Source organism: Saccopteryx bilineata, chromosome 2, assembly GCF_036850765.1.
Source record: "Saccopteryx bilineata isolate mSacBil1 chromosome 2, mSacBil1_pri_phased_curated, whole genome shotgun sequence".
NCBI classification, from domain to species: domain Eukaryota; kingdom Metazoa; phylum Chordata; class Mammalia; order Chiroptera; family Emballonuridae; genus Saccopteryx; species Saccopteryx bilineata.
In genome coordinates, this window is record NC_089491.1 from 340,082,362 (window position 1) to 340,096,519 (window position 14,158).

The following is a 14,158-nucleotide window of genomic DNA, read 5'->3' on the forward strand; positions in this document are numbered from 1 at the left end:
TCTTAAGTAAGTAACTTGAATCCAAAATAATCAATATGCTATGGAGAGATATTGCGGCAGCGTGTCTTGGGCCCAACAACTATATGATTACATGCTTTATAATAGATCCTGTTTTATACTTCATTCAGATTATAAGAGTGAGTCTCTACTGTCATTACTGTAAATATAAGAAAAAAATTTTTTTAACATGGCTACTTTCTCTGTAAGGTCCACCTCTTAAGTTGAATAGATTTTCATCCCTTGGCCATCATAACCATTTTCTCGAGGGTTGGTAATTCATAAAGCCACTGAATCAGACTCTAATTGTTATAAGTCAGTCTGAAATTTACCAGCAAGAGCTCAGGGAGGAACAGGCAAAGACTCATCTTCTTGTGCTATTATTTTAGGGTAAATGCCCCCAGGTGAGTTGGGGCTAAATGAAAGGAGAATGAAATGTATTTGAAGTAGCAGGGCCATCCTTTTATATGCTAAAATAAACAAGGCAATTAAAAGGGCTGCCGCCCTGTAATTAGCAAGGAGTCCTGCCTTCCAGATGGGAAGTAGGGCTTTGTTAGACTACAAACATTCAATTGGCAAGGTAATATAAATCATGACCCAGACACAAGAACAAGATTCTATTAAACAGTGATGGTCAACAGCCCACGATGCCTAGATGAATCACTTGGTATATCATCAAGAAAGGGAACTAATATTTTAAACTCAGTCATGTACAGTAAGTAGTGCTCTAGTTCAGACTTTGAATGTCGACAATAAGTAAATGACCTAAGAGTATTCACTCCCTTTTTGCTTCTAGGATGCAGATCAGTACATTCCTAAAATCCCTTTTATCTAGATGTGTTCTATGGGTTTCATTGATTTAATGCTTCTGAAATAGGATGCCTATTTTGGCATGTATGTTTCCCATGAACTTGAACTGGCTTTTTTGCCTTTATACTCAACTTGACCTCTGCCAACCCTCCCAGGAATCTGTAGTTAATCGCAAGAGAAGCCGAGCAAAACAGAGTAAGAAACAAGTAATAACCCCAAAGGACAAGCTTTCCTGTGCCACCAGGGGCTAGAACAGGAGTCAAGAACCTATGGTTCGCGAGCCAGATGTGGCTCTTTTGATGGCTGCATCTGGCTCGTGGACAAATTTTTAATAAAAATAATAATAATGTTAAAAATATAAAACATTCTCATGTATTACAATCCATTCATTTCCTACCGCTCATGTTCATGGTTGCAGGTGGCTGGAGCCAATCACAGCTGTCCTCTGGGAGAACACCAAATTTTTATTGGATAATGTATAACGTAAACGGGTCATTGTATGGCTCTCATGGAATTACATTTTAAAATATGTGGCATTCATGGCTCTCTCAGCCAAAAAGGTTCCCAACCCCTGGGCTAGAAGCATCATCACCATATATTAAAAGCAGAGTGAGTGAGCTGGCTACTTTTACTTCTAATGAACAGATTTGTTCTTGTTTTTTGACAGAGATGGAGAGAGAGTCAGAGAGAGGGACAGATAGGGACAAACAGACAGGAAGGGAGAGAGATGAGAAGCATTAATTCTTCATTGTGGCACCTTAGTTCACTGATTGCTTTCTCATATGTGCTGTGGCAGCGGGGGGGGGGGGGTGTACAGCAGAGCGAGTGGCCCTTCACTCAAGCCAGGGACCTTGGGGCTCAAGCTAGCGACCATGGGGTGGTATCAATGATCCCATGCTCAAGCCAGTGACCCCGCGCTCAAACCTGATGTGCCTGTGCTCAAGCTGGCGACCTCAGGATTTTGAACCTGGGTCCTCTACATCCCAGTCCAACAATGCTCTATCCACTGCACAACTTCCTGGTCAGGGCAGACTGTGTTCTTTAAACCCAAATCTTTAGAATGAGATAACTCTTTGATCCCTCCGTGGAGTGTTTCTTTGTTCTTTTGGGTCTCAATGACAACTGCTGAATTTGTTGGATCTATAATTATACCAAATCACCTCCCTTCAATTTGATAAAGGAAATTTTCTCACACAGAAGTTTTATCGTGTTAAGATATGAGACTAAAGCGCCTGCCAAGAAATGTCATTCTCTTGTAAAAACTCAAGTCATAACTATTTATGCCGACGATGAACAGATAATGCATAGAAAAGATAGAACAGATCGTTGAAATCCACAGAGAAGCCAAAAATTCCAAATGTTTCCTTATTGCCGATTGACTTCCTTCAGAGTTGATGGTAAACTGCCCAACAGCACTCCCTTGAGATCCATTCTCTTGTTTAATTTTCAATACAGTACCCATAATCTATTTGTTTAGAAGTTTGAATCGAGAAAGAACATGAAACACTATTCTTTACAATTAGTGACCTCTGAAAGTCAGTTTCATTTACCTCACAGCCAGACCTCCCATTGCAAACATATATGCCCATCACATTCTGGATTGGATTAGATTTTGTGCTAGTCTCTCACTTACAATCTCACTGACAGTAGAAAAATGCAATCTGTCATTTACAAAAAGGAGCAATGCAGGGAATTATACCTCCTCCATCTCCGACTTTCCTAGCAAAGGAAACGAGAGTGAAGGGTAAGAGTGATAAGGGTCGGGCAGAACTAAGGGGTACTGACGTTTATGGTACAGAACTAAGTGGACGGAGGAAGTTGAAGCAGCAGAGAGAACTGAGAGGACAGTGATCTCACAGAGTTCCCTGCTATGTAACAGGACCAACACGGAACTGGGTCCTTGCTCACTGTCACCTCCAGATCCAAAAGTCCCTGCATCCACCCGAGAGGGTCCTTAGATTTCAGGATTTCCATCCACAAAACCCCACACCAGGCCACAGGTTCAGGAACTAGAGCTCAAAGTCATTGTCTTAGAGATGCTCCCCCACTCCATCCCTGCCCTTTTTAACTGTGTCTTCCACAACTCCGGGCAGATTCACTCTTGGAGCCAGTTTGGTGTTTTAATGCATAAATCTCTGATTCTGTACAAAATGCCTTTCTTTCTATTGGCATCCCTCCCGTGTCCTTGGACACCAGTCTTGATTTCCTCTGACTTCATTGCAATGGACTACTGGCCTCCGTAACTACGGGGGAGTCCAGGACGCTAACATCTAACACATCTGGGGCCTTATCTTCTGGTCTAGTTTACCCAGTTTTCTCATGTCTTATGACACAGACAGGGATCTAAAACAGTGACTAGAATATAAAAAGTGTCCAATAAATACTGAAGGACAGTTGGGGTGACCTGAAAATCAGCTGTATATTTAAAGAAGTGCCTAGAAAATAGAAACATGGAGAAATAATTCATATGTTAACTCAACCTAACATTTTAGAAACAATAACACACCATCAATGAATCAATTTATCATTACACTGAGTATCCCGGGGCCTTTCTGTGACATCATACAATCACATCATAGCTAGAAGTGTCGGACGTGTCATCATGGATAACTCTGTCACACCTGCATGAAGCATGAGGACAGTATTTGGCAATGCCAGCTTCCAGGAAGACAGGTAAGCTGTCTCAAGAGTTTTCTAGATGTTACTAGACCAGGTGGTGTCACCAACTTTGTGCTTTCTTGTTATCATGAATGAAATGATTTCATTTCCTCTTCCATTTCCATTTTCTTCAGCCCACATGTCATCCTTCGGGGTTCACGTGTGACATCCCCTCCCTTCATCCCTCTCACCAGGGTTTTCAGATACAAGACGGATCTACCCATCAAACCAAGAAGGGTCAAGAAGCAGAAGGTGGGCAGATCACAGGAAACCAATCAGGCATGTCCAACTTACAGGCTTCCCGGAGTTTCTCTTTGTCATAGTGGAACCCTTCATAGTCTTGCAAACTGACTTTGTTCACGCGGATCCTCAGGCGGTCTGGGACAGACTGGGGACTGCAAAACAAGAACCGCACAGTCAGACAAAAACACCAGGAGCGGACCTGGGAGTCACGTGCCCCTGCAGGGACCAAAGGCGACATCCTCTCTTCGTGCTTAGAAGAAAAAGTTCACAGTCAAACCAGCAATTATCAGGAGAACACTTCTCCAGAAACCTGAAGTTTCTGAGAGTGGGATTAAGGGCATGGAAATAAGCAGAGAAAGCATCTGGAGACCACTCCTATCATATCTGCTATTAATCTAGGGGAAATTCTCATAAGAGCATGGGTTTGCTCCCCAGTAAGTTGCATGCAGCAGACCTAAAAGCAGCGAGCAGTGGCGTAGAGCAGTCAAGAGATAGGGGAATACGTCGTGACAACCAAACATGGCTACCTGACCCTCGGAAGAGACAGGGAAATGATCAGAAGCAAGCCAAGTGCCCTAAAAGCACAGGACTGCGGCTGAAACAGCTCTAGACCCCTCACTAGTCCCGAGAGCCCCTCTCGGGACAGACGTCCTCCGGCAGAGACTGCCTGTGATGGAGCTTCTGAGCTGCCAAACGGAGACAAAGATTTAACACATGCAGGATGTACTTCTGTTGGGAAGGGAACAAAGCATGTATTTCATTTTAAAAGTATTCAAGCCGTACTAGTTCAGAGTGTTTAACAATATGGAAGAGGGGGGCACCAAACTTCCTGAGGCATTTGGTTCATCTTCACAATTTCTTTACCTGCATTCTTAAGTCATGTTTTCAAAACAGTTTAATTATGAGTATTTGTTCAATAAAACACATTAGTTTTCATCACCACCGCTACAGATCAGTACATTTCTTTCAATATGTTAGTATGACACAGTTCCACTTGTCCTTGAATATTATCTTGTGTACTTGGATGTCATTGGTTCAGATAATTTTCTCAAATGGAGGATTGATTCTCCTTTCTCATAATATGGGATAAAAGTCACCACTGAGTCAAGTAGAAAGAACAGCATTACTCCTTAATTCATTTCAATAAAGAAAAGGAAGGGAGGGAGGAAAGGAGGTAGTAAAGAAGAAAGGAAGGGAGTGAGGGAAGGAGGGAATAAAGAAGGAAGAAAGGAAGGGAGGAAGGGGAAGGAAAGAAATAAGGAAGGATGGTGGAAGGATGGAAGGAAGGGCAGGAGAAAGGGAGGGACAGAGGAAGGAGAGAGGAAGAGGAAGGGAGGGAAGAAGAGAAAGGGAGGGAGGGAGAGAGAGGAAAGAGGAGAGAAAAAGAAAGAAAGAAAGAAAGAAAGAAAGAAAGAAAGAAAGAAAGAAAGAGAGAGAGAGAAAGAAAGAAAGAAAGAAAGAAAGAAAGAAAGAAAGAAAGAAAGAAAGAAAGAGAGAGAGAGAAAGAAGGAAGGAAGGAAAGAAAGAGAAGGGAGGGAGGAAGGGAAGGAAGAAAGAAAGAAGAAAGGCTGGATGGAAGAATTGATACTTTTAAAATACTATCAGAATACTGCTACTTCTACCTCAAACACACACACAAGCATTTAATTTCATTGCAATTCTGGAAGAGGTAGAGGAAAAAATTAATCTAATTTTCTTCTCTAAAACTATATTTTAGGGCAAAAAACAGTTAACTTCCTCCATATAGACTCCCACTCTACTAACTTCCCAAAATAACACATAATAACACATATACACCCATATATAGACATGTATACATCTATACATAGTTCTCTCCCCCCAAATACATACACACACACACACACACACACACACACACACACACAGAGAGAGAGAGAGAGAGAGAGAGAGAGATTTAGATATAAGTGCAAAAATTCTAAAGAGAGATGGTGGGCAGATAAAAATGTCTGATATTTACTGAAATAAAAATTAAGCCAATCCTAAACCACAAGATGGATGTTTCTGAGGGCAAGTTGAGAAGCCATATTCAACAGTTGCATTGGTGTATTCAGTTAAAACGTGTTTGTTGGGTGTCTACTTTGTACTGGGCATTGTGCTGGATATTCACAGGCAGTGACAAAACTGACATAAGTATTCAAGTGGTGACAGGAGCTAGGGTTTGACAGCAGGTTTGAAAATTAGTAGAACAGACCTTAAATATCACACACACCCACACCATTATTCACAGATAGGGAAACTGATGTTCAGTAAGATAATGTGATTTGATGGTCACATAGCTTCTAAGTGGCAGAGCTGGGAGCAGAGCTTTGGAGTCTTCATTCAATGGTTTTATGTTCCTTATGTCACATGATGCCAAGAATCCCATGGGTATGACAGCAAAGTCACAGAGCCTGGATTGACAGAGTCAGATGATCTCAATGTGGTGCTCAGACTCTTTACAATGAACAGTCGACGGAAGCAGTTTAGTCAACTGTGGTACCTTCAAACAGAAGAACGCTGGGCAAATATTACACACAAGCATGCAGATCTACATTTACCTAGGGAGAAGTCTGACATCAACATACTGTCAGGTATGTTTCCTTGACAAAAAGTCAAGGAAAATTATGGTATAATCTCCTTCATGCAAACTGTGGCACCTTGGAATGTGCATATGTAGAGAAATATCTGAAGAAATGTTCAACAATCTGGTCCCCAGCGGTTATTTCCACATAATGGGTTGTGGGGATTATTTGACATTGAGTATCATCATTTAAAAAAAAATAATATAATTATTTGAAAAGCGTGTCAATATGTAAATGAATGATGACAACTCAGAACAAGAGTAAAAAACAAAAATTATAACTGAGAGTTAGGTATTAAATATGAGCAGATAGGAAAGACTTTCAGCAATGAACTGAGTGACCATACAATGTTCATACTAAATGCTTATCCTGACATAAAGAGGGGTATGATATTTTTATTTCCAAGTTCACCCCAGTGCATAGGCTGTAATGAGTGAATATTTTCCTGCAACTGTAGCAGATAAGAGCAAAGATGGAACTGTAGCACGTGGTGGCCCACCACACTCTGTCATGGGAGACCAGGGAGGAAGGAAGTTGAAAGATCTCGACCTATACAATATTTGTGATAACAGCAGATTTACTAGCAGTGAGCTCTAGTCTTCTCCAGAGGGCTGGTGCTATCAAACTAAGCCCTGGCCACAGCAGTAGCAACAGAGTGGGAAATCGGGTTCAGAGAATGGCTACAGACCAGTCACTGTACCTCTCCTCCAGGGAGCTCCCCAGGGGCTGACAAGTGTGCACCACCTTCATCAAACCCAGCCGCATCTGTTCCCTATCCACATCCTTCCACCTTCCAGCCTCTCATCTGTACCCACCAATTCCAACCACACACTGTTGCCTCCTGAACCATAGCTTCCCACCAATATTTCTCACTTATGGGTCATTCATTTGAATAGAACTTTCTGATCCCACATGAATTCACCTAATGTGTCATTTCATCTCCAGAATGATGAGCTAAGCAAGATGGAAGAAAACAGAAACTCTTCCCAGCTACTTGTCTCTCTCTCTCCCATCCACCTTGCTGCACATTCACTATCTTGCTCTCAGCCCTCGTCTCCTGACAACGCATCCATTCTTTCCTACCATCAGCAGCTCACTTAAACCCAGTTTTCAGATCAGGGTACCTTGCGTTTCGTCTGCTATCAAATGTTGCCATAGGTACGGTCCATCAGCAAACTGGAAAGCATTTGATCACAGAGCCCATAATGGAAAAAAACCTTTGAATTATTCTGGGCCCTGGTATACTAGTAGCTAAAAGAGGCAGCTCAGCAAAGTGGGAACTCAAGACTCCAAGTTAGATTGCCTGGACTTGAAGGAGAGTTCTTGCACTTGCTGGTTACTCAGGAAGCTCTGTGCTTCAGTTTCATCATGGGTAAAGAGGTAATAATGGTATTCACCTCCTAGGGATATTATAAGAATTAAATGAGTCAATACAGGTTACGTGCTTAGAAAATTGTGAGCACATTGCAAGTGTTCAATAGATGTTAGCTATTATCAGTATAATTATTATTCTGAAGATTCTGCTCTTATACAAGGTTCTGCCTAATACATCATAGCATCCGCTAATGCCCCGTCTCGGAAGAGGTTTAAGGAACCTCCCTAGACACTTGTGACAAGCTGTTGGGCCCTTCTGGAGGAACACTGTCTATCCTGGCTGGTGTCACCATTCTTCTGGGTCTTCCTCACCTGGCATTCTATAGGGTGAGCCATAACATGAAAACAGACAAGTAGAACATGGGGGAGAAAAAGTACACAGAGATGAAAGAAAAACCAAGTAATTCAGTTATGTCCCTTTATGTCAAATTATATTAGTGTCCCATTAATGGCTGACTGGAGTGGAAGAGGACAAAGGTATTCTCTGGAGTCTAGGAAATAGCACTGCCATTAGCTTTCTAAAATTAATTTTGCCAAGAAAGTTAGTAGAGCATAGAAGAGACTAATAACCTGGGTAAAAATACATTTGCTTCCTTGCCAACATCTATCACAAACTACTCTTATACTGATGCAAGCTCTATATTTGGGGTTCTGAACCTGACTTCCAAAGGAACCTCTCAAGGATCCCAAAGGAACTCAGCAATCTGTGAAATACCTTTGAAATTGGGCAGTGACCCTAACCTGTCACCGTCTCACACATTTCCTCCAGAACGTCAAGACTGAGCTTGGGCAGAGTAGGAGTTCATGGATATGAACTTTGCTCTCAGTCATCCCCCATGATGACCTTCTCAAAAACTATAAGAAAACCCCTCACTGAATGATCCCCTGGACCTCTGAAATCTCCAGACCACAGCTTCCTTATCCACACTGTGCACACCTGTTCCCTGGGGTGTCGGGGGCAGGGGAGTGGAGCGCCATCAATACAACTACCGGAACTTGCCCTGCTATTCAACTTACACCTAACTCTCATTGCTTCCTCTTCTCCTGCACATCTTGTCAATAGCTTTTTTTTTTAATTGGCTCTTTGTAGACTTTCAATCCATTAGGATCAATTCCTCCCTTATGCCTTCAAATTTCTTCCTTCTTTCAAGCAATTTCTGTACTACACACTGTTTCCCTCGGACGAATAGCAGACTCCTGCATTCCCATCTCTTCCACACGGACACCCCTTCTGGATGAAAGAGATGAGCTGGGTGTTTTTGTTCCCCAGGCTCATTTCTAGACAACTGGCACCACGTTATTCCCTCTTCTCACCGGAAACATGAATCATCTTGGACTAATACCTCTAATAATAACACAATATTACAGTACATCAAACAGGGTCTCTGGTCAGAGAAATATTAGCTCCAATCTGAACTCTGACAATATATTTGATGTTATGAATGCTGACATTACCTTTCCTAAACCATTTTCTGATCTAAAAATAAGACATAATAATGTACTGATGGTTTTATTTTAAATTTATTTTAAGAAGTACAAATTGCCAGTCATAAATACAGTCAGAAGGATATAAGGTACAGCAGAGGGAATATAGTCAATAATATTATAACAACTATGCATGGTGACAGAGGGGTACTGGAAATATTGGTGTGATTACTTCATAAGTTATATCAGGGGTAGTCAACCTTTTTATATCTACCACCCACTTTTGTATCTCTGTTAGTAGTAAAATTTTCTAACCACCCACCGGTTCTACAGTAATGGTGATTTATAAAGTAGGGAAGTAACTTTACTTTATAAAATTTATAAAGCAGAGTTACAGCAAGTTAAAGCATATAATAATAATTACTTACCAAGTACTTTATGTCGGATTTTTGCTAAGTTTGGCAGAATAAATCTTTATAAAACAACTTACTATAGTTAAATCTATCTTTTTATTTATACTTTGGTTGTTCTGCTACCGCCCACCATGAAAGCTGGAATGCCCACTAGTGGGCGGTAGGGACCAGGTTGACTACCACTGAGTTATATTAATGTCTAATAACTATGTTGTACACCTGAAACTGATAAAATATTGAATGTCACCTGTAACTGAAAATTTTTTTTTTAATTTTTAAAAGTACTAAGAGTTACAAAGAAGCTGAAAGAAAAAATAGAAATGCAGTGAGTATAGAATAAAAAGATCCAAGTAAGGCGATTAATCCATTCCTGGTAAGTAGTAAGTGCTCAAAAATGTTATGTGTGTGTGTGTGTGCAGGTGCACTCATGCATGCGTCACACACTCACACACATATACACACACAAATGTATATATATATATATATAATTTATTGGGGTGACATTGACTAATAAAACTATATAGGTTTCAGGTGTGTGATTCTTTTTTTTTGTATTTTTCCGAAGTTAGAAGCAGGGAGGCAGTCAGACAGATTCCTGCATGCGCCCAACCAGGATCCACCCGGCGTGCCCACCAAGGAGCAATGCTCTGCCCACTTGGGCCGTTTCTTCATTGCAATGGGAGCCATTCTAGCGCCTGAGGTAGAGGCCATGGAGCCATCCTCAGCACCTGGGCCAACTTTGCTCCAATGGAGCCTTGGCTGTGGGAGAGGAAGAGAGAAATAGAAAGGAGAAGGGGAAGGGTGGAGAAGCAGATGGGTGCTTCTCTTGTGTGCCCTGACCAGGAATCGAACCCAGGACTCCTACATGCCAGGCCAATGTTCTACCACTGAGCCAACTGACCAGGGTTGTGTGATTCTTTTTTAAAAAGTATTTATTTTATTGATTTTAAAGAGAGAGAAAGGGAGGAAGAAGGGAGGGCAGGAACATTGACCTGATCCTGTTTGTACTGTGACTGGGGATTGAACTGGCAACTTCTATGGTTTGGGATGATGCTCGAACCATCTGAGCTATCTGGCCAGGGCAGGCGTGCAATTCTATAACACATCATCTATATATTGTCTTATGTGTTCAACACCCCAAGTCAAGTCTCCTTCCATCACCATTTTCCCCCCTTTACCCTCTTCAAAAATAATATACTGTTGTTTTTTTTAAAGATTTTATTTATTCATTATAGAGAGGGGAGAGAGAGAGAGAGAGAAGGGGGGAGGAGCAGAAAGCATCAACTCCCATATGTGCCTTGACCAGGCAAGCCCAGGGTTTTGAACCGGCAACCTCAGCGTTTCCAGGTTGACACTTTATCCACTGCACCACCACAGGTCAGGATATACTGTTGTTTTGTTACTATTATTAGCATCCTGAAGCTTCTTCAATTTCCAAAAGCCCCATATTCTGTTTTTATTCAGTCCTGGACAATCACATCATAGCAAAAACTAGAGACTCAGTTCTAAATAGTAGTTAGTAGGTCTCAAACCTTAGCACGAAGAGAATGTGTTGACATGGGTAGAAAGACAAGATTCGGTTACACAGGATCTATTAGGTGAGAATGGAAGTGAAGACTGTGAATGTCTGCAAGATACTCTACCGAAAGACAGTAAGAATGTAAATCCTAAATCATACTACAGAGGAGACCCTTAAAATTATGCAATGTTCTACCTTTGTATCTTATACATATACTATCTTTATTAACATTTTTTAAATGGTTCAGTGTAAACCCAGTCACTTAAAACACTCACTGTGTGGACTCATTGATTTTTATGATGAACTATAATTTAACTAATCATTTGTTACTGATATATATATATATATATATATACAAAGGGTTTTCCATTGCAAGGCAGAAAAGCACCACCACTCTGTCAGCCTTTCTCCCCTGAGGCCTGATTGAATAATAACAGTAATAAATTGCTTTAATTTTTTTCCAGCAATGTAAATGTGAGATTCCACCTGATCATAACCTAGATATAATAGAGTATGTCTCTACTAATCTTTAACAGAAGTCATTTCAACTGGCCCTTATTTTATGATTGGACCTTGATTAAAATAATTAATTTCTAGTGTAAATCGATGGCATGAAAGACTATTTCTTCCTCCCCTTTGCAGCTCCAGCATCTAAAATAGATCCTGACACATGCTTCACAACAACTGTTTTGGAAAAACCGAATAAATGAAATGTAAACAAGTCCTGCCCCTGAGGCTTGAGCCCATTTTGCCAGCGGAGTGTCTGTGTCCTGCTCACTGGAAGCTTTCTCTCTGTGATCCCCGAAAGCCCAGATCTGGTCGCCCCTGTCCGTCCTCTTTCCACCTATAGCAGGAGATAAGTCCATGCCGGGTTATGTCCTCTCACTGCTTTGCATCTTATCTTGCGGGATCCGCACACATAATGAATTTTTTAAAAAGAGGAAAGAATGTTGAAAGGACAGATGTCCCTTCCAGCATGGTAAGTAAACCATTTCAGGATTGTCTGGTGTTCAATGAAATAGCAGAGAACCAGAAACCTCTACCAACACATCCTTTCATCTGCTATCAAGCTGGGCCTTATTTTAAAATAACTATACTCAATATCTTCCTTTAGCAGCTTCCTAGAAGTTGCTACAATTTACCCTGGGACATTTTCAAACTGCTATTGACAATCACCTGTCTGGAAACTCCTCCAGGTAGGCATCTTACATTGAACAATAAAATCAAGTTATATCAAGGCTTCTGAACAGAGATTGAAAATGGAGTTTGGATCCCTGCCGAGTTCAGAGAAAACTCTTTTTTTTTTTTTTTGTATTTTTCCGAAGCTAGAAACGGGGAGAGACAGTCAGACAGACGCCCGCATGCGCCCGACCGGGATCCACCCAGCACGCCCACTAGGGGGCGATGCTCTGCCCCTCCGGGGCGTCGCTCTGTTGCGACCAGAGCCACTCTAGTGCCTGGGGCAGAGGCCAAGGAGCCATCCCCAGCGCCGGGGCCATCTTTGCTCCAATGGAGCCTTGCTGCGGGAGGGGAAGAGGGAGACAGAGAGGAAGGAGAGGGGGAGGGGTGGAGAAGCAGATGGGCACTTCTCCTGTGTGCCCTGGCCAGGAATCAAACCTGGGACCCCTTGCACGCCAGGCCGACGCTCTACCACTGAGCCAACCGGCCAGGGCCCAAAACTCTTAACAATTCCATTGCCTTCTGCCTAGAGCAGAGAACCAACAGCTCAGGAATCTGAAAACAGTTGTGAAGGAGTTTTTGAATTTGGAACCAAGGATTAAAAACCAAAATCACATGAGTGGTAGTCAGTTATGAGCTCCGACTGCCCACCATGTTTTTCTAGAGAAAGTACCTTGAAAGGTTAATCCATTTTTGATTAGAAGTTGAATCCTGATTCTTGGCCTCGTCAGAATCCATTTGTGAGTTGGCTGATATGTTGTAGCTTATAAATTATCTGAGACAGCTAGCCCCTGTAGATCTCTAACCAGATCATGGAACCAAAGCAGTATAGGGTTGAAAGAGACATTAGATGTTTTCTAATTCAGTATTTGCTACTCCATCTGGTTCTATATTCCTCTATGATTGCATCTTCCAGCAGCTGCTCAGTCTCGGCTTGATGGCTGTCCAGGAGTGAGATACAGAATGGAGGTTCTCTATTCTTTGTCTAAACTGCTCTAAGCATCTGCAAATTCTTCGTAAAGCATCTCTCTCTCTCTCCATAGATTCTTTTTACTGTTTACTGGCCTTTCTCCTATTAATTGGGTCAGAACCGAACTTAAATCACTGAGACAGTCAGCCATAAGCACTAATGGCAAAACAATGTAAACTTCGAGCACCAGAACTATCACTTATCAAAGAAACATTTGCAGACTTAATGGCCAAGCGACTAAAAATAGGCTGTAAGTAACAAAGAGCAAAAATACTTGTATGCCCTTGGTTGAAACAAAACAGAATTGTAAACATTTTTTGAAGATTTTATAATACATATGGGAATGCACACTTTCACGCTTCCATTAAAATCTGTAACAAATATCGATGCTCCTGAAACTGTAATGAATGAGGGTGTAATAGAGTGAAATTAGTATGTGGTTATTAGGGACTGTTTCTTCTGCTAGTGCAGGAGGGAAAGGCGGTGGGGGGGGGGGAAGAGGTTGGGGGTGATAGATGGTGATGGAGGGAGACTTGACTTGGGGTGTTGAACACACAATGCAATATACAGATGATGTATTGTAGAACTGTGCAGCTGAAATCTATATAATTTTATTAACCAATAGCATCCCAATAAGTTAAATAAAAAAATGTTTTAAGTGCAGTTTCACAGAAATAAAATTTTGTGACCTTTCACATTTATCAATAAAGACACCAAAATTAGGCTTAAAACTACTGGTAAATTTGCTCGTCTAATAACTCTAAACAGCCCTGGCCGGTTGGCTCAGCGGTAGAGCGTCGGCCTAGCGTGCGGAGGACCCGGGTTCGATTCCCGGCCAGGGCACACAAGAGAAGCGCCCATTTGCTTCTCCACCCCTCCGCCGCGCTTTCCTCTCTGTCTCTCTCTTCCCCTCCCGCAGCCAAGGCTCCATTGGAGCAAAGATGGCCCGGGCGCTGGGGATGGCTCTGTGGCCTCTGCCCCAGGCGCT

General features: G+C 41.9%; 1 protein-coding gene across 1 annotated transcript in view; it reads right to left on the reverse strand.

Annotated features, from left to right (window-relative positions):
- DGKI (diacylglycerol kinase iota) overlaps positions 1 to 14,158 on the reverse strand; it is a 387,457-nt gene that overhangs the window by 111,194 nt on the left and 262,105 nt on the right. The window contains 1 exon segment of the mRNA XM_066262376.1: positions 3,760 to 3,860. Within this exon segment, the coding sequence (XP_066118473.1) occupies positions 3,760 to 3,860 (101 nt within the window).